This window comes from Pipistrellus kuhlii, unplaced genomic scaffold (genome assembly GCF_014108245.1).
Source record: "Pipistrellus kuhlii isolate mPipKuh1 unplaced genomic scaffold, mPipKuh1.p scaffold_m20_p_9, whole genome shotgun sequence".
In the NCBI taxonomy this organism is placed as follows: Eukaryota; Metazoa; Chordata; class Mammalia; order Chiroptera; family Vespertilionidae; genus Pipistrellus; species Pipistrellus kuhlii.
This window is the reverse complement of record NW_023425595.1, coordinates 9,224,867-9,250,362: the sequence shown is the minus strand read 5'-3', so window position 1 is coordinate 9,250,362 and position 25,496 is coordinate 9,224,867. Positions and strand designations below refer to the sequence as shown.

At 64.2% G+C, this 25,496-nt stretch overlaps 3 protein-coding genes and 1 long non-coding RNA gene across 23 annotated transcripts in view; 2 read left to right on the top strand and 2 right to left on the bottom strand.

Annotated features, from left to right (window-relative positions):
• The first annotated feature begins 1,338 nt into the window (after positions 1-1,338).
• Positions 1,339-8,516, top strand: CHRM4 (cholinergic receptor muscarinic 4). The gene is made up of 2 exons (XM_036427500.2): positions 1,339-1,667; positions 6,801-8,516. Exon 2 carries the CDS (start codon positions 6,816-6,818, stop codon positions 8,250-8,252), a length of 1,437 nt encoding a protein of 478 aa, XP_036283393.2. The 5' UTR covers positions 1,339-1,667; positions 6,801-6,815; the 3' UTR covers positions 8,253-8,516.
• On the bottom strand, positions 3,062-12,565 carry MDK (midkine). Of its 7 annotated transcripts, XM_045578106.1 has the most exons (6): positions 12,328-12,345; positions 11,016-11,098; positions 10,729-10,896; positions 10,463-10,624; positions 9,806-9,844; positions 3,062-3,072 (listed from the first exon to the last, which is right to left on the bottom strand). In XM_045578106.1, exons 2-5 carry the CDS (start codon positions 11,095-11,097, stop codon positions 9,819-9,821), a joined length of 438 nt encoding a protein of 145 aa, XP_045434062.1. In that variant the 5' UTR covers position 11,098; positions 12,328-12,345; the 3' UTR covers positions 3,062-3,072; positions 9,806-9,818. The 7 variants fall into 7 exon arrangements, with proteins under 7 accessions (XP_045434062.1, XP_045434063.1, XP_045434061.1 ...); XM_045578107.1 differs by lacking the exons at positions 3,062-3,072; positions 12,328-12,345 and adding an exon at positions 12,548-12,565 and having other exon boundaries at positions 9,549-9,844; XM_045578105.1 differs by lacking the exon at positions 3,062-3,072 and having other exon boundaries at positions 9,549-9,844.
• On the top strand, positions 10,582-24,317 carry LOC118713114. The gene is made up of 3 exons (XR_004986216.1): positions 10,582-10,662; positions 15,308-15,312; positions 24,284-24,317. It is a non-coding gene; the product is annotated as an uncharacterized LOC118713114 (long non-coding RNA).
• Positions 12,994-25,496, bottom strand: part of DGKZ (diacylglycerol kinase zeta) — a 40,732-nt gene continuing 28,229 nt past the window's right edge. For 3 of the 14 annotated variants that reach the window (XM_045578104.1, XM_036427498.2, XM_036427494.2), the window contains exons 2-31: positions 23,913-24,021; positions 23,495-23,590; positions 23,099-23,176; positions 21,985-22,041; positions 21,562-21,630; positions 20,668-20,739; positions 20,451-20,567; positions 20,283-20,354; positions 19,910-20,005; positions 19,571-19,653; positions 19,409-19,469; positions 19,209-19,322; positions 18,978-19,118; positions 18,385-18,463; positions 18,170-18,225; positions 17,990-18,052; positions 17,813-17,886; positions 17,620-17,731; positions 17,051-17,250; positions 16,768-16,868; positions 16,567-16,646; positions 16,409-16,478; positions 16,227-16,267; positions 15,594-15,733; positions 14,800-14,831; positions 14,545-14,588; positions 13,986-14,106; positions 13,863-13,896; positions 13,533-13,650; positions 12,994-13,302 (exon numbers count right to left, since the gene is read on the bottom strand). In XM_045578104.1, the coding sequence (XP_045434060.1) occupies positions 13,186-13,302; positions 13,533-13,650; positions 13,863-13,896; positions 13,986-14,106; positions 14,545-14,588; positions 14,800-14,831; positions 15,594-15,733; positions 16,227-16,267; positions 16,409-16,478; positions 16,567-16,646; positions 16,768-16,868; positions 17,051-17,250; positions 17,620-17,731; positions 17,813-17,886; positions 17,990-18,052; positions 18,170-18,225; positions 18,385-18,463; positions 18,978-19,118; positions 19,209-19,322; positions 19,409-19,469; positions 19,571-19,653; positions 19,910-20,005; positions 20,283-20,354; positions 20,451-20,567; positions 20,668-20,739; positions 21,562-21,630; positions 21,985-22,041; positions 23,099-23,176; positions 23,495-23,590; positions 23,913-24,021 (2,647 nt within the window). In that variant the 3' untranslated portion in view covers positions 12,994-13,185. The other 11 variants (XM_036427497.2, XM_036427496.2, XM_036427493.2 and 8 more) reach the window with 10 other exon arrangements.

Below are 25,496 nucleotides of genomic sequence, written 5' to 3'. Positions count from 1 at the left end.
ACCAATTCACCTGTGACGTGGGGACAAGAGCAAAAGCACTTCTTTCATCCCGAGTGATGAGGATCATGGGAGAGCAAATCATTCTGAAGCACAATGGCTTTTCACTCTAGCCTACTCCAGGCAGGAGCGCTGGGGCCGCATTCAGCCTGGAGAACACGCCAGGAGCCCCCGCAGCGCTTGCTTTTGCCCGACTTCTCTAATAGCTCTCGCCCTTTCTTCTCCACTGCGTATCCGCCTCCACCACCACCCCTCCCCCCACAATCCCACACATAGCCCTCTGAGCATCTCTTAGGTGAGGGTGAAGGAGGGGCGGGACTTGAGTTGTTTTTCCAAGAGAAGGAACCATGCGTTTTAAGGTTAATCGGGTTTTTGACGCAGAGTTTGGTGTGACAGGCATCGGGGCCGGACGTGGTGGGTAGGTGGGAGAACCGCCGCCCCCCCCCCGCCCCCCATCCCTCCCTGGTCAGCCGGGAACCGGTCTGGAGGCAGAGCGCTGGTGCCTGGGGCGCGGAGCTGAGCCGAAGGTTGGGGCTGGGGAGGAGCTCTCCGAGGTGCTGAAGGCGCCCGGCGCTCGGCCGCGGCCCTCCATCCAGGTCGGTTCCCAGAGACCTCGAGAGACCGGCGGCCCTCCCCTTGGGGTCTCGCTCTGGGCTTCGCTCAAGTGACCTTGGGCTTTCCCTCCCAGGAACCGGTGAACTCGACCTTCAGGCCTCGGCTGGATGGGTTGCGTATCGTATCCCATCCCATCCCGGGGCTGAGAGAGGGTGCTCACCCCTTCCCGGCCCGAAGTGCGGGGGCCGAGCGATGGGGGTGCGGGGCGGGCAGGGGTTGTGTGCGAGGAGCGAGCTCCTCTCTCCCGGCGGGCCGCCGCCGCCGCTCTTCTCCCGCAGCTACTTCCCCAGCCCCGACGGCGCCCTCTGCTCCCGCTGCCGGCGGCCTGCGCGCAGCCGCGGGGTTGGACACCTCCGGCCCTCGGCTCTGCCTCGACGGAGCCGCGGCAGCAGAGCCGACCCTACCCACTCATCCACCTCCTATTGGGGCCGAACTGCGCGCGGGGCGACGTAGGGAGTGAGGTCCCAGCTGGGCGCCAGGCAGCCTCCTAGTCCCGGTGCCCGGTCCGAGCGGAAGGGGAGGGGGGTGGAGGGTAGCGCAGCCAGACGGGGCTGCCAGCGCTCTCCCCCAGCCCGCGAGGGGGCGCCGCATCCCCATGACAACGCGGACACCCCACCCCCCCAGCCTCTCCGAGGGCCGGGCCCCCAAGCTCAGCCGCCCTGTCGGCGTGGGTGGCGGTGTCCCCGCGGTGCCCGAGCGGGGAGCTGCCGGCCGGCTCCAAGGAGGGGCGCGCGTCGCCGGGGTCCCAGACGCCCCGGCGGACGGAGCCCCCCGCGCGTCCCCGTTGGGCGGCCGGCCCCGGGCGGGCGGCGCGGCCCCTCCAGGATTGGCTGCCTCCCCGTGACATCACGCGGCTCGGGGAAAGTGCGAGCGTGAGCGCGAGTCGGAGCCACAGCGCCGGGAGCTGCGGGCGGAGCAGGGGCCGCCCCTCGCACCCCGTCCCCGCCCCCGGCCCGCAGCCCGGCCGCCCGGCTGCCCGCCCCGCCCGCTGGCCCGCGGGCCGCCCTCCCGTCCCGCCGTCTGTCAGGTGCGAAGGGAGAGGGCGGAGGTGTCTGGTAAGTGACTTCCGCGGCGGCGCGGGGGCGCGGGGGGGACTCGGCTGGGGGAGAAGGACGCGGGGCTCGCGGACCCTCCGAAGCTCCTCAGAGGCAGGTCCGACTGGGACCGGGGGACCCCAGGCTTCTTTGGGGCGAGCGCGGGGCGGGGGGCTGCAGAGGGCACCGCTGGAAGGGAGGCCGGGAACCGCTCCGAGGCTGCAGATGCGCCTCTGGGAGGCGATGGGCATTCAGGATGTGGACAGGGTGTGCCTGCCGCCAGCAGCCCCGAGGAGGCTGGGGCAGCCGTCGGGGGCGGGACCCGCGCTCCAGCCCTCCCACGGGCGGCTCTGCAGGGCGTGGGGCTCCAAAACCCCAAAGAGCCCTTTTCCCGCCCGTCTCCCCGCCCCCACCCCCCGCGCCGCCAGCCCCCTCTTGGCCATGGAGTCCTCCATCGGCGACCTTGAACCCCGACGGAAAGCACCTCTGCCCTCTCTGGCGCCTCCCCGCAACCCCCAATCCAGGACTCTCCCTCGCTGTTGCCCATGCCAGGACTCCTCGGCTGAAGTGTCAGGCACAGTGTCGGGATCAAATCCCCCGCGTCCCTTCTCTCTCCCCTGCATTCCCGAGCCCCCCCAGGGACAGATCCAAGGGCCCCAGCGTTCCCGGAGCCCCAGCGTGAAAGCCTAAGAACCCCTCCCCATGCCCAAGGGGTCCGGAGCAGGCGCTCCCGTTTGGCCGGGAAAGGGGATGGGGAGCTCGAGGGCCCGTGCCCACGTCCAGAGGCTCCGGAGCTGCGTGCTCAGGGGTGGGGGAGGGCGGGCCCTGGAGAGACGGGGCCCCTGGACCACCAGGCACCGTGGAGGAGCTCCAGATGGGCCTCCTCAAGTCCCAGCCTGGCCCTAGCGGCCCGCCCAGTCCCCGGGTTTGAGAAACGGGGTGTCCAATCCAGACGCGAGGGCTCACCGTGCTGCTTCCCCAGCGGGGGCCAGGGTGAGGCGTGTGGGAGACGAATCCTGCACTTTCCTACCCCAAGCCCCGCGCCTGGGCCTCCGGTGACAGAGGCGCCGCCTGCACCCTCTCCCCGGCGCCGCCCGTTGGCGGTAACCCGGAGCGGGCACCCTCAGCCCAGCCTGGTGTCCCGCAGGCCGAGCAGGGGGACTCCAGCAGCGGCCCCTCGACAGAAGCCGGTGCAGAAGGCTGGGATTCGGCACCGAAGCGGTGGGGGGCACAAGACCACTGTGCACGCAGCTAACTGGTTTGCAAAGGAGATGTAGGAAGGTGAGGTGGTGTGTGGAGGTCAGGGGACCAGTTGCCACCCAGAGTGTAGCCTGGGCCTTGTCCTGCCCCAGCCCTTCCCCGGCCACAGAAGCCGGCTCTCGGCTCGCCTGGATGGGCGCTCAGACAGACAACGCCTGCGTGGCATCTCCTCCCGGCAGAGGCGTCTGGAGTGTGGCGGCCACTCACTGCCAGCCCCGCATGTATCCGTGCAGACACGCTCGCAGGCGCGGGCACACCCGAACGGTGTGCAGCCCCCAGGCCCCAGCAGACCAGGCACACACACACACACACAGGCGTGCACATGCACGTGTCCACACGGCACGGCATGCTCGCCCGCACACGGGGCGCACTGGTACCCGGGCGTGGCTGAGCGGCGAGCACACACACACACACACACACACACACACACACACACACACGCAGACAGCTACTCGCTCCTTTCCGCTCGCGCTCCCCAGTCATCACACACAGAACTCGAACTCGCCTTCCCGCCCACACGTTCCTCGCCGGTGCCGGGTGGAATTCGGCCGCCCTTAACTTTCCCCTCATTGAACCCCGCGCGGAGGAGCCGAGGGCAGCTCCGGGGCGAGGCCTGGCGAGGGGATCCCGGCCTGGGGCCTCCTCGGTGTTCGTGGTCTTGGTGGAGTTGGGGGCGTTGACCGAGAGCGACTCCCCGCCCGAGGGCCGGAGCTGCTGGCGCCCAGGGGCCGACATCGCCATCTAGCGGTGCGTACAGCCCTGGGCGGGGCTGCTGGCCTCGCCGGATGCCAGGCGTCCGAGAAAGGAGGGAGAGTTTCGGTCAGGAAATCTGCGGAGGACTCTGAGGGGTTCAGAAAGACAGGTGGGTGGGCCGGCTGCCTTTCGCCCCGTCTGCATCTGGAAGCTCCCCCAAGCGGGCCCAGAGCGGGACTAAACCGCCCGCCACCTCCTGGAGACAAGATGTCCTCAAATGGAGAGGAGAGATCTCTCTGGGAAAGCTCAGTGAGGGGAGGCGGAGGGAATGGGCCACCCCACTCCTATTTGTGTGGTTGTAAAGGGGAGAGAGCAGAGGCAGGAAATGAACTCTGAGGCAGAATTTAGGATCGGGAACGTGGCTCCTGGGTTCTCATCCTGCCCCCGTGCCTGCTTACACACTGGCTGATTTTAGGCAACTTAATTAACGTGATCATCACCTGTGAGAAGACACATCTGTAAGATGAGGGAGACTACTATCGCCTGCCTTTTCAGGCTGCTGTGAGGATTACACCAGATAATCTATATTAAAAGCTCAGAGGGATTCCCGACTCACTGTTAACACGTAATAAACAAGAGGGATTATGTTTTTCCTGAGTGGCACCTTGGGTCCCGTTCTGATCTCGCTGGGCTCGCTGGGCTGTGTCCTGGTCCTGAGAGGCTAGCACCACCGTGCTCTTGGGGCTGGCTGACAGACCACTCCTGCCCACTTTGCTTGCCTGCGTGTGCCTGGGAGGGCAGCCTCCCCACGCGGGTGCTTCAGCCCTCCCAGCTCAGAGGGTGACGCCTGAGCCATTATTTCAGTCCCGCCCAGGGTTGTACGCACCACCGCTAGATTCTCTCAGAGCTGAAAGGGGCCCTCGGACCCTGGGGAGGAGGCGTTATCTCGATTCATTTGTGACCTTGAGGGGGGGGGGGGACACACACACCATCCATCGCTGAGCCTCTCCCTCCAGAGGACCAAGGATCTGGCACATTTAAACTGCCAGGCCGGGAGGCTGGGTCTGTTGTCTGCGATGGTGGATCAGGGGGGCTTGAGGCCGGGCAGGGGGGGTCACTGGGATGCGGCTCCAGCCTCCAGTGCATTTTCAGGCTGGAGATGGAGTTTAGTTGCTGATCCCCATGGCGGCCCAGGTGGGAGGCTGTCCTGAGGAATCCTCTCTGGTTTGCAAAGGAGAGAGGTGCAGGAAGGTGAGGTGGCGTGTCTAGGGCCACACAGTCCCAGCTGGCGTTGAAGCCGGGCTGCAGCGAGAGTGCTGGTCCCTTCCTCCCTCCTCCCTCCACACCCTCGGCCTCTCCCCCTCTCACACAGACGCACGCACGGAGCTGCGTAGATGACAGTGACTGGGGGTGCTGAGATGGGCCCGGGCGTGTGTGTGTGTGTGTAACGGTGCGTGCGTCGGCGGGTGTGAAGGAGCTGGGCAGAGCGGCTGCCCTGGCTCTGTGCACAGGGTGTGGGCCTCCAGCACGAGTTCGGGAGAGGAAGGGGGGCAGGGGCGGTCCAGAGGAGCCTGGGTGGGAGGGAGCGCAGGCTTAGGGCTGGGGCCTTATCCTGAGGGACCCTAACTGGCCGACTGGGACCAGGGCTGCCCTGAGGGGCAGGCCCTAGGCCCCTCCCTCCCCCCTGCGGCAGTCCCTCTCTTCCCTCTGGGACACTGTCACCCCTTGGGGCTGACTGTGAGCCCTGGGAAGCCAGGTGTGTCTTCCCTCAGTGATGGCCCTTTGGGCTTCTGATGGCTCCAGGGTCTCAGCCCTTGGTTGCTGACAGATTCAAACTACCTGGCACCTCACCCCCATGCCTGAGGGCAGGATGAAAGGTCTGGGAGGGGAATGTGCTACCCTGAGCCTCTGCGCACAGCACCATCCCCTCATCCTCAAGGCGCCTCTGGGAGGCCTTGCCCCAGCTGGGATCGCGGGGACTCTCTGGGCCTCCCTCAGCCAGAACTCGTAGCTCTGGGACAGCAGCGTGATGTCAGGAGCTGTGGCACCTGGTCAGGTTAACACCTGGGTGTCCTCGTCTATAAGCAGCGGAAAATGGCAGTATTACCGCATAGGTTTGTGTCAGAATGAAACGAGTTAATACTGATAAAAAGTACTGAGAGTGTCTGGCATGTAGCGGAGGGTAAATGTTAGCTGCTAAGGGATTGGAGAGCGGGTCCCTGGTAGTTTGCTTAAGAAACGATCAAGAGGCTGCCCTGGCCGAAACCGGTTTGGCTCAGTGGATAGAGCGTCGGGCCTGTCCAGTGAAGGGTCCCAGGTTCGATTCCGGTCAGGGCATGTACCTTGGTTGCGGGTGCATCCCCGGTGGGGGTTGTGCAGGGGGCAGCTGAATGATGTTTCTGACTCTGTCCCTCTCTCTTCCTCTCTGTAAAAAATCAATTAAAACAACAACAACAAAAAACAACGCTGCCCTGGCTGGTGTGGCTCAGTTGGTGAAGGGTAGCCCCCTGCACCAAGAGGTTCCTGCTGCTCAGACCCCAGTAGGCAGTGTGCAGAAGCAGCCAAAGGATGTCACTCTCCCCTCTCCCTCTCCCTCTCTCACTAAAATCAATCAGAACATATATTTAAAAAGAAGAAAATAAATGATCCAAAGGCTGAATGAATATTTCTGACCAGAGCCACATTTGGACTCATCCCTCTGCTCTCTCTTCCTTGGGTCCCACCCACACTGGCCCCCGGTCCTTGCCTCAGGGCCATTGCCCTTGACGAGGCCTCTTTCTGAAGCCCCCGTGGGTGGCTGCCTCCTTGTCATCACCCAGGTCACCTCCTTGGAGAGGAGAGGCCTCACTGCTCAGCCAGCAGGGGACAGCCCTGTCTGTCCCCCACCCACTCTCTGTGCCATCACTCACCCTTGCTTTCTTCCTAGCACTTCTTTGTCGTTGCTCACTGTTTGTCTCTCCTGATCCGATTGTAAACTCCGTGAGAGCGGGGGGGCCGAGGGTGTCTCACGCGCTCTGTAACCGCAGCCCTCAGCGCCCACTCAGTAAATGACGGGCACACGAATGAGGAGGGGACGGGACAGAGTCCCCTCAAGTTCCGCAGGATGAGGTTCCTCTGGCCCCTTGACTCCAGTCACCCCACATTACCCTTCCAATCCGCTTCAACAGCCCACCTTTCCTCTCTCTCTCCTCCCTCCTCCAGACACTGCCGACCAGAATGGCCAACTTCACGCCCGTCGACGGCAGCCCAGGCAACCAGTCTGTGCGCCTGGTCACGGCAGCCCATAGCCGCTACGAGACCGTGGAGGTGGTCTTCATCGTCACGGTGACGGGCTCGCTGAGCCTGGTGACCGTGGTGGGCAACATCCTGGTGATGCTGTCCATCAAGGTCAACAGGCAGCTGCAGACGGTCAACAACTACTTCCTCTTCAGCCTGGCGTGCGCCGACCTCATCATTGGCGCATTCTCCATGAACCTCTACACCGTGTACATCATCAAGGGCTACTGGCCGCTGGGCGCCGTGGTCTGCGACCTGTGGCTGGCCCTGGACTACGTGGTGAGCAACGCCTCGGTCATGAACCTGCTCATCATCAGCTTCGACCGCTACTTCTGCGTCACCAAGCCCCTCACCTACCCGGCCCGGCGCACCACCAAGATGGCCGGCCTCATGATCGCCGCCGCCTGGGTCCTGTCCTTCGTGCTCTGGGCGCCCGCCATCCTGTTCTGGCAGTTTGTGGTGGGCGAGCGGACGGTGCCGGACAACGAGTGCTCCATCCAGTTCCTGTCCAACCCGGCGGTGACCTTCGGCACGGCCATCGCCGCCTTCTACCTGCCCGTGGTCATCATGACGGTGCTGTACATCCACATCTCCCTGGCCAGCCGCAGCCGCGTGCACAAGCACCGGCCGGAGGGCCCCAAGGAGAAGAAGGCCAAGCCCCTGGCCTTCCTCAAGAGCCCCCTGATGAAGCAGAGCGTCAAGAAGGCGCCCCCGCAGGCCGCCCGGGAGGAGCTGCGCAATGGGAAGCTGGAGGAGGCGCCCCCGCCCGCCCTGCCGCCCCCGCCGCGCCCGCCGGCCGACAAGGACACGTCCAACGAGTCCAGCTCGGGCAGCGCCACCCACAACGCCAAGGAGCGGCCGCCCACGGAGCTGTCCACCACGGAGGTCACCACCGCCCCCGCCACGCCCACCCCTCGCCTGCAGCCCCGGGCCCTCAACCCCGCCTCCAAATGGTCCAAGATCCAGATCGTGACGAAGCAGACGGGCAACGAGTGCGTGACGGCCATCGAGATCGTGCCGGCCACGCCGGCGGGCATGCGCCCGGCGGCCAACGTGGCCCGCAAGTTCGCCAGCATCGCCCGCAACCAGGTGCGCAAGAAGCGGCAGATGGCGGCCCGGGAGCGCAAGGTGACGCGCACCATCTTCGCCATCCTGCTGGCCTTCATCCTCACCTGGACGCCCTACAACGTCATGGTCCTGGTGAACACCTTCTGCCAAAAGTGCGTCCCCGAGACGGCGTGGTCCATCGGCTACTGGCTCTGCTACGTCAACAGCACCATCAACCCCGCCTGCTACGCCCTCTGCAACGCCACCTTCAAAAAGACCTTCCGGCACCTGCTGCTGTGCCAGTATCGGAACATCGGCACTGCCAGGTAGACAGGCAGGGGCGTCGGAGGTGGTCCTGGTGGTCGCATGTGTGTGCTGTGGGACCATGTGGCTCCACTGTATGGGGGCAAGGTGTGGAGGCACCTCTTGTGTCCATGGTCGCTGAAGAGGACTGAGGTCCCAGGCCCTGTGAGGCTCAGGAGGAAGCTCTGGCTGGATTCAGGGACCAGCTCTTTGCTCAGAGGGTCAGCCTAGGAAGGGTCTGAACCAGGACTGCCTGACTCATCTCTCTTGTCCGCCTCAGGGAGCTGGGGGCACCGGCCTTCGGAGACACTGGCCTACGGGGACCCTGGCCTTCGGGGGCACCAGCCTACGGGGACCCTGGCCTTCGGGGGCACCGGCCTACGGGGAAACTGGCCTTCAGGGACACTGGCCCTATGACTAACCAGCGGGGTTGGAAGAATGGACATCTGGAGGGGAGCAGAAGCCAGGACCCCCTTGGGAGAAGCAGAGGTCAATGCTTAGTAAAGGAGGGAACTGAGGAGGAGAGTAGGGTTCCCCATTCTGTTGTAACCGGTGCTTTCTGCCCCCCTGCACCCTGCATGAAGGCTCAGCCCCCTCTCCCAGACCCCACTCCTTGCTGCAGCTACTCGGCCAGGTCCTGGTTTGGTGGGCGGGCTGGCTGGAGGCCAGGCAGAGTGGGCTCTGGGGCACCCGCCTTCTTCAGCCCAGGCCCGGCCAGTCAGTCAGGATGGGCCAGCAGGTCCTCCATTCACACTCAGGAGCGAGGCCTGGCCTCCGAGGGTCCCAGCCTGAGCGGGGAACAGCCCACTGATTCTGAAGAGCCCTCCCCTCCCAAGCAGGTCACACAGAGTGAAGGAGGGGCTGTGACCTAGTGGGGGTGGGGCTGTGGCGTTCCCTTGGCCTCTGCAGAGTGACGGAGGCCTCGGTCACCAGACAGAGATGGACTTTACCCACCGATTTCAGTGCCAGTGAAGGTGGCAAGCAACCCTTATCTTTACAGATAGAAACTTCCGGATTGGCAGTGGCTGGACCCAAGGACCTTTGCCTGGGAGTGTCAGCCTAGTCTTGTGGGTTCCTGCTCCAGCTGTGGCGTGGCCCCGGACAAGGACGGAAAGGCTCAGAGGCCTCGATGGGGGTGCCCTTTCACAGGGCAGAGAGGGGCCGTGGAATAAATGTCAAAACTGGTCTTTTTCTATGAGCTCCGGGGAGCACCGAGCCCCCAGGAAAGCCAGCTTTCCCTCCACACTCTCCCTTCCCAACAGATCACCACAGCAAAATCCCCAGGAAGGGGCTTTTATATATTAAAAAAGAAAAGCTTTTATTGGGAGAAAATGAGTTTTATTTGTTTTTAGGTTTTTTTTTTTTGTTTTTTTTTTTAGCAATGGCATCATTGTGGGTAAGAAAATAGGGGAATGGGAATCAAACTCTCCCTTTGGAGGAGGCTCAAGATGCCAGAATCCCTTGTCCCTTTCCACTCTGGGCACTTGGGGGGAGGGGGAGAGGAAAGGGCATGATTGATAAAGCTGAAGAGTCACAAAAGGCACTGGTGGGTTCCTCTGGGGCCGGGGGAGAGGGAGGACGGGGGCCAGGCCTCTAGTCCTTTCCCTTCCCTTTCTTGGCTGTAAAACAAGAAAAGAAATGCTCGTTAGGAGAATTCAGGTGATGCCTCTGCTCCTCAGGGAGAAGGAAACTCTGCCCCCTAGTGGTGCTCCATCAGGGGACCTGAAAGCCGGTGGGACAGGGCAGCCATTACGCTGCGGGCCCTTCCCCACTCTCCCAGCTGGAACTTTCCCTGGGGGTCAGATCCTCCAGTTCCCAGTCCGCAACCCTGGGCAACAGCCTCCCCGCCTAGCCTGAGGGAGGGCCTCTGGGCTGCGGGGACTCAGGGATGCCATGAGGACAGAGAAGCCCTCCAAGCTAGGAAGGGCACGCTGACCAGGGGCTCCCCGGGCTGGACAGGGGAACAAAGCCCAGCCCTTCTAGCGTTTGCCCTGGACTCTAAGCAGATGCTCTCAGAGCAGCCAGACTGTCCTGCCGGAGCCAGAAGGATCTCCTGCCACCTGGGCACCGGCCGGTGGACCTCAGTACATATCCCCCCCCCCCCCATTTCCCCCTAAGATGTCCCTACAGACGGGCTCACTCACCAGGGCCCCCAACCTCAGGCTTAACCATTCCCCTCACAGGTGGGGGCAGAGTCCCCCCACCCCCCGCCCCTGCCCCCTCTCCCGGCTGCTGACCTTTGGCTTTGGCTTTGGTCTTGGGGGTGCAGGGCTTGGTTACGCGGATGGTCTCCTGGCACTGGGCATTGTACCGCGCCTTCTTCAGGGTGCCCTGGCGGGCTTTGGTGCCCGAGCTGCCATCACACGCCCCCCAGCTCTCGAACTTGTACTTGCAGTCGGCTGGCAGGAGAGGGGGGGCCCAGGGTCAGAGCCGGGCTGTCCGGGCTTCGGGGAGCCTGTGCCCCCCCCCCCGTCCCTGCCCCTCCCGCCGGGCCCCCCCTCACCTCCGAACTCCTTCTTCCAGTTGCACGGCACCCGGCACCGCAGGCGCTGGGTCTGGGCGCCGCAGGTCCCTTCGCGGAAGCCCGCGCCGCAGTCCTTGCTGCTCGGGACGCAGGGCCCCCAGGTCCACTCGGCGCACTCGCCGCCCGGGCCGCCCTTCTTCACTTTGTCTGCGGCGCACGGGGAACGGGGCTCAGCACCCGGGGCTCCCCCTCCTGCCAGGGCTCCCGGCCTCCCCTGCCCGCCCCCAGGCCCCCCTCCACCCTTCCACCCCCAGACCTCCCACCACCTTTCTTTTTGGCCGCCGCCGAGGTGAGCGCCAGCAGCAGGGTGAGGAGGGCGAGGAGGAGGAGGAAGCCTCGGTGCTGCATCCTGGGGGAGAGGGTCCGAGTCACGCGCCCGCCCCCTGCCCCACGGAGCCCCGCACGGACCGCCCCGCAGCCTTTCCTCCCTCCGAGGCCCAGGGGCTCCGGCTGCTCATGTGGCGGCGGGCGGACTCGAGGGCCCGGTTCCCCGAGGGCGCACAGCCGGGAGGCGCCCCCCAGGACGCGGCTCGGACCCCCCCGATCCCCCGGCCCCCGGCGGACCGCGGCCGCCCCGGCCCCACGCTCACTCGCTCGCTGCCCGCGACGCTGCGCTCCCTCCAGCGCTGGCCCGTCCCGCTCCGGCCGCTGCGGCCCCTTTTGTCTCCAGAACCGGTCTGAGCCGGTCACATGGGCCCCCGCCCCCTCCCCCGTCTCCCCCCACCACGGAGGAAGGGCCCGCCCCCTCCCCACAAACCCGCACCGCCCCCCGCCCCCGCCCGCCCGCCCGACCCCGGCGTCCCCGCCCCCCGCCCCGCGCCGCGCTCCCGGCGCCTCCGCCCGGGCTGCGCGCCGCCCGTCCAGCATCCGCGCTTCGCCCCGACGGTGCCCTCCGCCCGCAGAGGCCTGGCTCTCCGGCCCCTACCTCCCTCCTCCCCCCACTTTCTGAGCCCAGGGTCCCCGGACCCCGAGCCTTCGTGTGGCCCGGGGACCCCCAGTCCCGGGCCCCAGCTTTCTCTCCCCGCCCTCTGCCCCCTCCCAGGGGCCGCCCCCACTTCCCTGAGGACGCCGGCCTCCCCGCCCGGCCTTCGGGGAGGCGCGCCCGGGGACCCGGTGCATCTCCGGCTCGCGTCCCGGCTCCCGTGGCTCCGTCCCCGGCGCCTTGTTTAACCCCATCGGGGTCCCGCTCCGCTCCCCGGGGCCTGCTCGGCCCCAGGCCCCCCATTGCTGCTGGGAAGGAGGGCCGCCCCCAGATGCTTCGCCTCCGGTGCAGGGAGGCGCTCCGCTCCGCTGGGAGCCGGGGACGGGGACCCCGGAGGAGGCACAGGGCTGAGGGGTTGGCGCTGCGCCTTTCCCGGAGCCCAGGTTTGGGTGTGGGGGAGCCGGAGGAGGAACCCGCGGGCCTGGGGTGGGGAAGACTTGGGAGCTGACAAGTTCTGAGAAGTTCCAGACCTGGCTCCGGCAGCAGCAGCACAGGCCCACCCTGGGGGCTGGGGATCACCTCACCCGAACCCCCCTAAACAGCGAAAGCTGAGGCCTGGGGGAGGGGGCTTGCCCGAGGCCACAGGGCAAACAGACCTAAGAATCCAATCCGGCCCCGGCCCCCCTTCTTTCACTTTCATTGTTATCGTCCCGGCGGGAAGCGGGAAGGGGAGGAACTCGGCTCCTCCCTCCGCCCCACCGAGCTAGGCAGCCGGGCAGAGGTCAGGTCCGGGGCAGACTCTTGGGCCCCACCCCCTGAGGAGACCCAGAGAAGGGTCTGGGCTCACAGTGTCCAGTCCCCCCACTCTGAGGATACCCCAGCAGACGCCGCTGCTTCTGTCATATCCCGAAAGAAAAGAAATGCAGAAAGGAAAAAAAAAAATCTCTTTACTGAGTCACACCCAGCTGTAAACAAGTCACCAGGAGAGCCCCACCCCAACCCCCAGGCCACAGTCCTCGAGGAAATACTGGGGAAGGTCAGTGGGGTAGGTGCCAAGCAGGGCAGCGGGCAGGCGATTGCAGCAGGCTCCAGGTTGGTAGGAAGATGGGGTCAGAGCAGGAGTGGGGATGGGGCTCCCAGGAGCCTCGGAGCAGGGCCCTTAAGGACCAGGTGGCTCGGAAGGCTTCCTCATAGAGCTTCCAGCCCCTCTGCCCCTCCCAAACACCAAGGAGGCACCCACTGGTGGCCCAGCCCCAGCTCCCCATCGGCCTGCCCAGTCCAGTCCAGTCTCCTACTCCCCCGGGGAGGGGGCCTCCAGGTCAGGCCGGGGCTCGGGGGGGGGTAGGTGAGATGCTGTCGCTCCTCAGAATCCAGCCCTCGTTAGGGCGGCTCCTCGGGGGGCAGCAGAGGCTCCTTCCCAGGGCCTGGGTCCCCCTGGCTGTCCGACTGGAATGTGGCAGTGAGGAGGGGGCTGGTGCGCCGGCCGGTGCTGTCTCTCCTCGGCACTGGCCCAGCTACACAGCCGTCTCCTGGTCCTCCCGCTGAATCATCTGGTAGTGCTGCCGGTTCTCCAGGTAGGCGGCCAGCTCCGTGTCCTGAGCCTTCTCTGCCCGCTGCCGGGGAGTGTCGCCCTGGAGGAGGGAGGAGCCGGGACCAGGCTGAGGGGAGGGCAGGTGCTGTGGGCAGGGGGAGGGAGGCTGGGCCGGCTGGGCCAGCTCCACCCCAGCGGGCTCAGGTTTCTTAAGGCATCCCCAGAGGTGGCTGGCCCTCCCCCAGGCTTCCCTCTCACAAGGGCCCAAGTCTGGGAGAGCGTTGGTTGGGGCCTCCGTGGACTCCTTGCCCATCCTGTGGATCTGCTCACCTGCTGGTCTGTCTTCATGAGCGAGGCCCCTGCTTCCACGATGTAGTGGCAGATGGTGCGCTGGCCCAGGGCCGCTGCCTGGTGCAGACAGGTCTCCCCGCTGGGGAACAGGGGCTGGCTGTGGACCCCATCCGGTCCTCTAAGCCCTCCCATCTGTCTCCCGAGGGCCACCAGAAAGGGCAGGAAGTTTGGGGCCCTAGGATAAGGGGGTGTGGCCTAGAGGAGGACAGATTGGCCGGAAAGGGTTTATGGGTGCCCACAGACCAAACAGGAGGGGTTGAAGATGGCAGTTTCCAGGGTAACCAGGGTCCTGCACTGCCGGATACTCACTTTTCCTCTACAGCATCAAGGATCTCCTGGGGGGCTGGTGGAGAGGGGAGGGACAGGTCAGAGGCCTGGCGGCCTCTCTTCCCTTCCGGGGCCCAGCCCAGGGGCCCCCGTGGCACAGCTTACCGTGGTCCAGCAGGTAGCGGACCACTTCCTTGCTGCCAGTGCTGACTGCGTGGTGCAGGAGCGTGCGACTCTGACCATCTCGGTGCATGAGGTCCCCCCCAGCTCGGTGCAGCTCCTGGAGCTGAGGGCGGGAGGCAGAGCGGGGCTGGGGCTCCTCTGGCCCAGCCTTTCCAGCCACAGAAATGCCCCCCAACTCACAGGCTACAGGCTTGGCACTAGCGTGCTCACACACATCCCTCCCTAGGGGAGGTCTTTCCGGAGTGTCAGGGCTTATCTCACCCCGAGGACCCAGGCCCTGGAGCCTGCGGTTCCTCTAAGACCCGCTCCTTTCTGAGCATTGGGGACAGGCTGACTGAGCTGGGAAGCCCCTAGGAAGGGACACAGATTGTGGCTGGACAGGGGCCAGGCGGAATGGGACAATCACCACAGAGACCCTGCTGAGGGCAAGACGACGACAAACTGTGCCTGGACAGGCCAGCTCTCGGCCCACCCAGAGGCACCGCTCCCCAGTGCTGGAGGGGGCTGCCGAGGAGAAGACATGGAGCCAGGGCGCTAGTACCTTACAGAAGTCGTTCCTCTTGGCAGCCTCAACCAGCTCTTCACCTGCAGGAACACCTGCCTGTTACACGCCAGGGCCGGAGGCCTGGGCTGTGTTGGTGGGTGAATGTACACATGGGGCTGCTGGGCACGTGTCCCGGGGGCTGGGCTCATGGTGAATGTGACCACGTGTACCTCAGCAGGTGTGTCTGCGTAAGGCTGTGTGTGGGGCCCACCTCCCCACCACCTCATGCTGATGACCAGGGAGAAGCCTCACCTTTAGGGGGGGCAGCATCCCCTGGCAGTGACCTACGAACAGAGTGGGGTGAGACATGACCCAGCTACAGCACAGGCCGGCCCGTCACCTTCCCAGCCCCAAGCAGGGGCGCCCTTCATTCTTTCAATGGTTTATTGAGTGCCTCCTACATGCCACGTGCTGCCCTAGGCACTGCAGATACCACAGTGACCACGGCACACGGAGACTGGCTCTCAGGGAGCTTACATTCTAGCCGGGGAGACAAACAAGTAGATAAATAAATAAAGTCTTTTGAGAGCAGGAAGTGCTATGAAGAACACAGGACAGGGTAGTGTGATTGAACGGCAGCGTCAGATGAGGTTCCCAGGAAGACTCCGCTGGGGAGGAAACACCAGGTGTAGGTGAAGAACAGGAAGTGTCTGAGGCAGCAAAGGCAAGTGCGGAGGCGGGCAAACTTGAGCCTCAGAGAACCGAGGCAAGTGGGGCCGGCCTGCGGCCTGCGGTGATGGGAAGGAGGGGGCAGGCAGAGGCCGTGTGCCCTGAAATGCCCACTGGGTACTGAGGTTCTAGGCTGGGGAGCAGGAGCGCCGGAGGCAGGGGCACCGTGGCTTAGATGGGGGTGTGATCAGATGTGGGGGAGAGCTGACAGGACGCTGAGGGTCATACGGGCTGGGAGGAAGGATGGGGTCACAAAGGCAGCTAGCTGAGTGCGAGGCCTGCACCCAGGGAAGTGGCTGGGGCTGAAGGCAGAGCTTTGGGAACGGCTGGATTACAGGTGGGACTTAAACCAGGGACTGGGGGAGCCCGGGACTCACTGGGGTGTGGGTGAGCAGGGGGAGGTGGGGAGAGGAGAAGTGGGGGTTTGGAGGTCAGGCCGGGCCGATGCCCCCAGCAGCTCTGGGTCCAGGATATAAATCTCGTCCTGGGCGATCTCAGTCACATAGTTGAGGTGTTCCTGTGGGTAGTGAGGCAAGGACTGAGGGTCAGGGCGCAGGGTCACGGCCTTCCAGGGCAGCCAATGGTGGGTGCAGGGGCTGCAGGCTAGCGGAACTTGAAGAAGCCTCTGCTCTGGGCGTGAACACTGGCAAGAGGCAGGCAGGCGAGTGGCCTGCTCCCCTCTGCCCCTCGCCTCTCCATTCCCCCCTCCCCTTTCCCATCCCCACACCCAGGCACTGACCTCTGTGTCCTGGGCCTACCAGCCCCTTCCACTGAGAAACCTTTTTCCAGGCAACCTGACCCCTGGCCAGATGTGCTTTTCCTTTGTCTTCCTGGATGGCACCTGCACTCTGAGGCCCTCCCACCCACCCGGCAAGCCTTTTCTGGGTACACCGGCCCCCTTTCCCTGTTGGCACCGTCCCTGTGCACCCTATTCTGGAGGCAGGGCCGTGCCTGTCCATGGACATGGGCGACTGAGTGCTATGGAACATGAAGACGCTGCAGGCGCTCACCTGGGCTCGGTCGATCCTGTAGAAGCGGCTGGCAGTGGTGGCTGTGGGAGACAGGGAGCTGGCTGAGGACACAGGGTCCCTTGTCCAGGCCCAGGCCTTCTGCTGCCCCGACCCAGGACCCCCAGGGAGGAGGCAGGGCGTGGACTGGGGCTGCCAGGAGCCAGCCCTCCGGGGCCACTTACCGTCCAGGAAGCACCACTTGGCGGACAGTTTTTGGCACGCCGGGGACATGGCTCCAGCACCTTCCGGCTCCTGTGAGAAGGAAGGCGGGGGCTGGGTGAGGACAGACCCCGGGGCGGGAGGGAACAGCGCAGGGCAGGCGCGGCCGCCGCGGCCTCACCTGCTGGAGCCTCTCGATGTGGGCGCGGCAGAGCTCTAGGTCACTGTCTCCTGGGACCACCACGGTGCCCAGCGGCACGGCTGGAAGACGGAGCAGGCGGTGAGCAGCCGGCTACATCCCACGGCCCGGCCCTTCGGGGACTCAGTGGCTCTTCAGCCGCCCCTCCCCCGCCCCACCCCACGAGCCCCGCAAGCCGCTCACAGGCCTCCTTGAGCTGCTCCTTGTCGTAATGCAGGGCGTCGTAGTCGTGCATGCTGACCCTGCTCACTTGGATCCGTAGCTGCTCGGGCACCGGCTGCTGGCTGAGGGCGGGGCAATAAGAGGGGACTTGGCGAGGGCCCTGTCCAGGAACCCAGCCAAGGGTCTCCTCCCAACTGCCCTGGGGCAGAGGGACTGTTAGCCACTTTCCAGCTGGGGAAGTCGAGGCTCAGCGAAGGGCAGGCTGGCCGTGGGCCCGGGGCACGGAGGCCGTGAGGGGACGTACTCGCTGTGCAGGGGCGTGGCGCTGCGCCGCTTGGCCTTCTGCACCATGGTGGCCTGGTTGCGCAGGGCGATGCGAATGCGCGAGGCGGTGAGCTTGCAGGGCTCGCCGTCCACCTGCACCGGGATGGCCTTGGACGTGGTGAGCACCACCTCCCGGCACTGCGTCAGCCGCTCGCCGTGCCCGCCCACCTGCAGCGCTGCCTGTGGGCGCAGAGGGCTCAGGTCAGGGGCCGGGGCAGCATGATGGGGTCCCCGGCTCTGCTCCTTCCAGGGGAGGCTCTGGCCAGAGAGCTAACAGGAAGTGACCCCAACAGGGAGTGGAGGGAGGGTGAGACCCCAGTAGAGAGGGGCGGTAAGGGCAAGAGCCAGTCAGAGGCGATGAGGCGATTGTCCAGCCAGAGGGGATGGATGTGTCCCGCAGACACAGAGAGGCTGACAGATACTCTCAGTCAGAGAGAGGAGGAGACAGAGAAGGGAAGTTTGGTGACACCCCCTTCCATCTTGGAGCCGTGCTGGGCACTGCACAAAGCAGAAAGGGGGCTCCAGGCAGGCCCGTGCCGGCCCACTCACCAGGGACGTCATGGTGAAGCCGATGACCTCGAGGTAGCCGTCATCATGCCGCTGGGGCTCGAAGTCGTGGTGCTCCCCAGGGTGGCCCCAGGGCATGGTGCCTGCGCAGTACCTGGAGGGAGGGAGCACGAGGGCTCAGAGGACAGTCCTGCAGGACGGAGACAGCAGGGCCCACAGAGCCTGCCCTCCTCACCTGGGGATGTTCAGGAAAACAATGCACTGGGGTTTCAGGTCCTGAATCTTGGGGGTCAGGTCAGTCCCATCACACTGGAGACAGGAACGGGGAGGGTGTTGGGGGTACACGTGCGTGCCAAGCCAGCCTCCCTCCCACCTGGGCCTGTCCACTCTGCCTGCAGCCCGGCCTGCTCACCACCACTCGGATGTGCTTGGCCAAGTCCTTGGAGCTGCCCATCAGGAAGTCGGAGAAGGCTGTCTGTGGGAGACAGTGGCGTCACCATCTGGTGACAGAGACCCTCCCTCACCACCTCTGGCAGGGGCTCTGTGGGGCATGGGAAGGGGGGTGCTGCCGGGCCAGCAGACCCAGACTCACCCCGGCATAGAACATCTTGTTCCGAAAGCGGCTGTTGAATTTCTCTGGGTTGGCCTCTAGGTGGCGACAAGAAATGGGGGAAGTCAGTCATTCTGGGCCTGCTGGGCTTACCGGGCTGAGCGTGGGTGCCTTTTACTGGGGGGGGGAAGTCTCAGACACTCCTGCGCCCCTGCCTCCCCAGCCTCCCGAGGCCACCTCAGCGAGAGACTGCCAACCTCGAGACTCGTGGAACTCCAGGGTGACGTGGGCATCAAAGCCCAGGCTGAAGTAGTTGTTGAAGACGTCCAGAGGCAGCTGAGAAAAGTTCAAGGGACCAGCATGAGGGTCAGGCCTCACAGACACCTCCCTGCTCCAGGCCCAGCCCCAGCCGCAGCCAGGGGCACTGTGCTTGCTCAGCCACACGTTTCAGAGGCCTTTTCTGCAGGTCACAGGGTCCACCAAAACCTCTTCCCCGCCCCCTGCCTGCCTCAGGCTCTGCCCCTTGGCTCCCACAGGTGCCCTGTACACAAGAGCACCCCCGCCCGCTGGCATGCCTCCCTGACTCTCCTTCCCCGTGTGCCATAGTGCGTGGGAGCTCCACAAGGGGAACTTTGTCTTGCTCACTGCTTAGAACGGTGCCAGGCAGGCGGCAGGTACTGAGTAAATATTTGCCAAGTGGCTCAATAATGAACGCTGTGAGGTGAGAACCATTGTTCCCATTGTATAGACGAAGAAGCCGGCATCTGAAGGAACGAAGAGCCTGACCAAAGTCCCAGAACAAGCGAATGGGAATCCCAGACACCCACTGGCCCTGCCTTGGCCTACCCACCCGGTCAGTGGCACCCTCTTCTCGCTCCTCGGGCCCCGCCTCAGGGTTGGGCTCGGCGCGGAGGTCCCAGCGGTCCAGCTGCACCACGTTCCCCTCCTCCACGTGGGAGAGGATCTTGGACACGGGCTCATCTGTGTAGCCCTGGCGGGAGAAGCAGAAGCGGAGCCCTTCCTGAGGACAGGCCTCCCCACCACACAGCCCACCCAGCGGCCCACCTCCCCTGGCTCTCACCCCGCCCCAGTTGAGGGTACGGGCCAAGTCGTTGCCAGTGCCCAGGGGCAGGATGGCAACAGGCGGCGGTGGCTTTAAGCGCAGTTGGTCCAGGGTGGAGAGGATCCAGCCGACCTGGAGGGGGCAGAGCAGAAGAGTCCTGGTCAGGCCAGGGGGGCCCAGGCCCAGGCCCGGGCCCAGCCAGAAGCAGGAGGACTCACCGTGCCGTCACCCCCGCACGCCAGGATCCGCAGGTTGTGCACTTTGCGGTACATCTCCAGCCTGGGGTGTGGAGACAGGAGCGGGTCAGGACTTGTGGGCTAGGCCCTGAGCACCGGGCAAGCCCCCACCACTGTCCCCACAGAGCCTTGGCCAATACTTACGCCTCCTTGGGCCCTCCCTGGCTCAGGTCAAAGACTTGTCGGGGATTGAGATACCAGAGGAAAGACTGGATGATCTTTGCACCCTGTGGGGGACCAGTTGCCAAGAGGGTCAGGGGTGGTGGGCTGAGGTGGGGACAAGCACAGGGAGAAGGCCTGGGAAGCAGGCCCAGTAAGGGGGATGGGGTAGAGAGAGGATTAGATTCCCCCCAGGATCCCTGGGAAAGACGGGGCAGAAGTCTGATACGGAACTTGGAACAGCTGTGGGTTCTGGGGGAAGGGGCAGGAATCTGGACCCCATGCCTCCCCCCAGGCTCTGAGGAGCGGGGAGGCTGTGCATACCTGGTTGCCCCCACTCTTGGGGTTCACAAACACCAGCAGGGGCTTCATGAGGGGGGACGGGGTGGGCCTGATGATGAAGGGTTTCCAGCGGCCCTCCTGGGAAACACAGCCCGTAAGGAAAGGCTCCTTCAAGTCTTGGTGGACCCTTATCCCCACGCTCAGCAGGACCCCTGGCTGCCTCCCACGTACCACCTCTGGGTCAGAACTCTGGTGGGCCTGGCCGCAGAGAGGCAACTCGCAGGTCTGACTTCCCATCCTCTTCAGGGCCCCAGAGTCCAAAATGACCCACCAAAGCCTGAGCCAAAGGCATCTTCCAAGAAACAGGCTCCTCTCTCCCGTTCCCTCCAGCCGCCCGCCTGGCCCCGGGTCTAACCTCGGGACCTTTCTTGCTGGATTTCCGCTTGAAGGACGCCCTCTTTTTCTTCTTGCTTGCCTTGAGGGTGTTCTGTGAGGGAAGCAGGGCATTGGTGACAAGGTGGGTGAGCTGGGGTGGCTGGCAGACCCCAAGGGGTGGGGTGTCAAGGGTGCAGGAAGGACTCACCTGGGGCCTGCGGGCACGGAGGATCCAGGTGGGTGGGATGACCACAGCAGCGTGGACTCCCAGGGAGCACGGCTCCTCGATCTGCTGCAGCATGAAGCAGGACACCTTGCTGTGGTACTAGTGGGGGGGAACAATGTGAGCTGGGCCAAGCTGAGGCCTGGGACCCCAACCCAGCGCAGCACGGGCTGGCCTGCGGGAGCAGGGCGAGCACACTCACCGCTTGCTTGCACCAGGAGCAGCTGATGGCCACAATCTCCTTGCTGTGGAAGGTGAACTTCTGCTGGAAGCCCTAGGGTGGACAGGTGGTTGGGGGCCTGGAGCAGCAGACCCAGGCCCCCTTCTGTTGTCTACCTCTCTCCACCCAGGGAAATTGAGCACATTTTTTAAAGTTTAAAGGAAACCTCAAACACTGTAAAATAAGCCCTCAGAACAAGGAGGCTTGGCCGGGGGCCCGTGCTCTGAGGTAACTGCAAAGTGTTGAGTTGCACCTGAGATCTGCTGGGAGGGCCCACAGCTAACTCCTGCCTGACTCAGATCCCTCCTTCTGGACCCCAGACCCGGCCAGGCCCCGGTCACTCCCTTGCACACTGCAGTCACTGAGGGCACTGAATGCCAGGCACTGTGCTGGGCACTGAAGTCAACGGAGGAAAGCGGGGCAAGACCATTCAGGACCTTCACTTACTGAGGCAGACAGACAAGAAGTAAACCACGATAAGGGGACAAAATCACTGCGGACAGTGCTGGGAAGACCACCTGCAGTGTGTCTTCGAGCCACCCCCTCCTCCAGGAAGGCAGGAGCCTGCTGCCCAGCTCAGTGTCCACACCCAACGGGCGCTCAGCAAACACCTGCTGACTTAGCACCCAAGACCACAGGTTCTCAGGGGGCTCACTGACCTCAAAGCAGGCCCGACACACTGCGCTGGAAGAAGCCCTTCCTCCCTGCTCTCTGCCCAGCCCAGAGTCCAGGAATTTTGGAATTGACTGTGACTCATCCTGCTGAGCGTGAGCCCTGGGACTCTGTACAGTGACGGACAGGCCACACTGGACACACAGCATGGGCCCAGGTCCAGTGGGCATCAGGCCAGTTGACTTCCTTGGGCAGGCCTCTCACCTTCCCACAGTGCCGACACTTGCCATCCTGGCGTCGCCGGTGTACCCAGTGGTGCCGCACAAAGGTTGGCTGGTGGAGGAGGAGAGAGGTTGTTGGGAGTGAGGCTTGGAGGAAATGAGCCCTGAGCATGGCCTGCACCCCTCAACATATCAATGACGAGGAATGGGAAGCTTCCCACAGTCCTGTGCGTGAGATGAAGGCCCGGAGCAGGGTCAAGGCTCAGAGGGGGCAAGTGGTGCCCCACCCCCTCTGTAGGCAGGGCTAGCCAGACCCTCCCCTTTGAGGCTTTCTCAGAGCCTAATCCATTGTATTTCCCTGGGTCCCCAGACAGCCTAGAAAGAGCTGAGCCCTCTGGTGGCACTTGGGAACACTGCAGAGAGATCCACTCAGGAAACTTGGCCTTAAACTACCGTGAGCACTTACCTCACGGACATTCCTGGAGCCTGATTCACGGAAGGACGGCTTACAGCGGAAATTTATCTGTGAAAGATTACAGTGTCCACCAAAGTGTCGGAACCCCCCTTTGGGGTCAGGCATATGGCCAACCCCTGCAGGACAGAGTATTCAGCATTCTCCTCACAAGACAGGATAGCTCCAAATTGTCCCGGGCGCCCTTAGAACATGGACACCACCCTGCATCCTGCCTCCTCGCCAGAAGGAAGCTCTCCTTCCTCTGCCCAGTACCCTGGGATGGGGAAGGATGAGAACGGCACCATGGTTTCCTATATTTTCCCTCCATCCCTGGCACTCCCAGCCTAGGCACCTGCAGGCACCCCAGTCCTTGCCAGCAGACTAGTGCTGACCGGTCCCTGAAGACCTTCAGCTAAGCTGTGGGACCCTGGTTTGACTTTCACTTTAGGGGTGATGACAGGTCTACAATGCCTGAGGTTGCATTTGCTTCTTTTCTCCCAACTGTCCCTGCTTCAGCCTTAGCGGAGTGTAGGGAAGCTTTATTCTGCGAGGTAAGGGCTGAGGGACACAGCCCACGTTCGCCTTGTTGGTGCCCTTCCTAGTCCTACAGGCTTTCCGGTGTGCTGGTCTGGGTTTCTGCTGCCTGGGAGCCCTCTCAGCCTGGCAGCCCTCCTGCCTCTGCCTGGACCCTCCGGCCCAGCTGCAGACACACTGGACAGCGGGCTTTGGGAAAAGGTCTCTACAGCTGCAGTATTTAGAGCCAGGATTTCGGACTACACATGACTGAGCCAGCTATGAAGCTTCAGCAAGGCGACTGCCCCTTCCAAGGATTAGGTTGGCTCCTGACAAAACTGTGTTATGGCCATGCTTTATTAATTCATCCTGCTGAGTAACAGTCAACGCGTCCCATGCTGGATATAGCGGCTAATAAAGATGGGAGCCAGGATTCAAATGTGGGCATGTCAGCTTGAGGGTCCTTGGCTTTTCACCAGCGTACACACTGTGGCCCCCTGGCAGGCAATGCTTGTGTAACACGCCTCACATATAGGTGTGTGCAGACACGTGCACTCTGAGAGGGTTCACACCCGAAGAGGCGGGGCGGGAAAGGCCGAGCAGCCACACTCACCTTCTCCAGCTGTGCGATGCAGGGGGTGTGCACCACGATCTTGCAGGCTGCACACTTTCTCCGGGGCACCGACTTCTGCTGCAGGAAAGAGAGGGCCCTGAGGCACAGGCACCTCCACCCAGGATGCTGCTTCAAGGGCAGCCAATCTTCACATCTTCCCAGCACATCCGCCCTCTGTGTGCACTAGGAACCCCCGCTGCTGACTCTGGCATCGGGGCATAGCTCCCATTCCTCTCACCACCCTCAGGCAGCCCACAGCAAAGGCGCTCAGGTGACAGCCATGTCTGCACCTTCCCCGGGTGGGGCTGCGGCTGTGCAGCCAGCAGGGGTCGGCCAACAGGCTTCTAGACCTGGCTCCATCACCAGGGGTCCGTGTGCTGCACACGACGCACTCACCAGCATCTTCGCTACACAGTACTGCTCCCCGACATAGCAGAAGTCCCCCGACACGTTGGTCTCGAACCAGATGTGCTCCCCATAGGTTGCCGACTCCTAGAAGTGAGATGAGCATCCTCAGGGCATGCTTGCCACCCAGCTCACCCGTCAGCCCCTGCCCTGGACCCACAACCTCTCTCTCCCAAGACAAACCTGCTCCGGCCGCCTCTATCTACTTTGCTCCGTCCTGTTTCCAACACGGTCCCTACTCTGGAAGACCTGGCTCAAACGTGGCCACCCAGGAGGCTTGCCCTGACCCTACAGGCCCATGGGCTCCTCTCACGGCTGCCCACAGTACCTCCACTCCCAACTGCTGGTGTGGCCCAGAGCCCAATGGGGACAGTACCCGTCTGCCCCTCCCAGCACCCAAGCCACTCACGCTCCAGTCCACAGTGCTCCGGATCTGCCGCTCTGGCTCGCTGCACGGGGCCCCGGGAGCAGGAAGAGGGGGTGCCAGGTGCTGGAGGCCCGACTTGGTGATAGCTTTCCTATAGAAGAGGAGACAGCTGAGGCCAGCTGCGCACTTGGTGACTCTGCTTTCTTCCCTCCCCACCTGGGACCTCTGCCCTCATGGTGACCTCAACCCAAGACCAAGATAGGGACGGCAATAGGGAGAGTAGAGGACCTCCCCCCCCACCCCCCTGCAGCCCAAGACTGAGAGGATTCCTGCAGGAGACTCAGCCTTCCTCACAGCCCTTCTGGGGGCGCTGCTCCAAAGCAGGGCGCCCCGAGGTCAGGCGGAGCCTCGAGGCCCTCGCTCCACGCCAGCCCCCTTGGAGGCCGCACCACGTGCCCTGCCCGCCGCGGCTATACCTACGCAAGCAGGGCGCTCCAGGCCTGGGGTCCGGCCGACTTGCGCCGTAGGGCTACCTGGCGCCTGCGGGAGAGTGGGCGCACGCGGGCAGGCATCGCGGGGCTGGCTGTGGCGCCTGAGGCTTTTCGGCCCCCGGGGCCAGGCTGCTGGCCTGAGGGTCGCTGCTGGCTGAGGCGCCGATAGTAGCCATGCAGGCCCCAGAGGGCCCGGTCATACACCGCGTCGGCGGGCAGCAGGTGGGAGGAGGTCCTGCGCCCGTGCAGGCAGCGGGGCGCGGGCAGCAGGGTCCCCGCGCTCTGGCGTGGGGAGGGCCCCGATCTCTTGGTGTCTCGCTGGGTGGTACTCAATGCTGCAACTGTCACATCCTCCTCCTGGACCCCCTCTTCCTCCTTCTCCTCACTCATGCCCACAAGTCCGGCCAACAGCAGGGGTGCGCCCAGAAGCTGGGCCCCGACAGTGGCAGGCTGTGAGGTGGGCACCTCACTCACGACGAAGCGGGGGTTGCGGGCTGGGGGTGCAGTGCTGGAGCGGCGGCGGCTGGTGCCCGGGGCCCGCAGCCCGCAGCCCAGGAGGCAGCCCTGGGGCTGAGCGCTGGAGCGGCGCCGCTGTGCCAGCGAGGAGGAGGCCTGGCCGGCGGGGGAGCGGCGCCGCGCCTTGCCGGTCGGCAGCCCCACGCCACTGGGCCGCCGCTGCCCCTCTCCAGGGCCTGGCGCCTTCCACTGGAAGTGTCTCCTAAAAAAGGTCTCCATGCGGGGGCAGGCGGGCGCCTGTCGGGCACAGAGACCAGGAGCGTCAGGACCTGGGCTGGGCCATGGCCCTGCCTGGGCCCAGGAGCCCAGCACAGCCCCTGCCTTTGAGCAGAGGAGGCCCTTGGTGGTGGGGGAGGGATGACATGGCCTCTGACTCCGTCAACAGGGAGTCTGAGGGTAGCAGGGAATCCTCCAGGGAGCCCACGTTTCCCATGTGTGGGAGCACAGATGCTCTCCCCAGTTATACTATAGGCTGCCCCGGGAGTAATGGGCACTTCGGCTACCTATCCCGGCTTCCCCAGTCCAGGCACCGTAATCCACAAAGTCTGGCCTAAAGGACTTCTCTTGCCTGAAGCTGATGGAAATAAAATAAAAGGAAGCTGGAAGTCTGGAGCCCTGG

What these genes read in the sequence shown, in the direction of transcription:
- CHRM4 (XM_036427500.2), top strand. Translation starts at nt 6,816, where the DNA reads ATGGCCAACTTCACGCCCGTCGACGGCAGCCCAGGCAACCAGTCTGTG.
- MDK (XM_045578107.1), bottom strand. Translation starts at nt 11,097, where the DNA reads ATGCAGCACCGAGGCTTCCTCCTCCTCCTCGCCCTCCTCACCCTGCTG. An exon ending in CTGGAAGAAGGAGTTCGGAG is followed by an intron (nt 10,625 to 10,728) that starts GTGAGGGGGGGC and finishes CTCTCCTGCCAG; the next exon opens with CCGACTGCAAGTACAAGTTC. An exon ending in GACCAAAGCCAAAGCCAAAG is followed by an intron (nt 9,845 to 10,462) that starts GTCAGCAGCCGG and finishes CTTGTTTTACAG; the next exon opens with CCAAGAAAGGGAAGGGAAAG.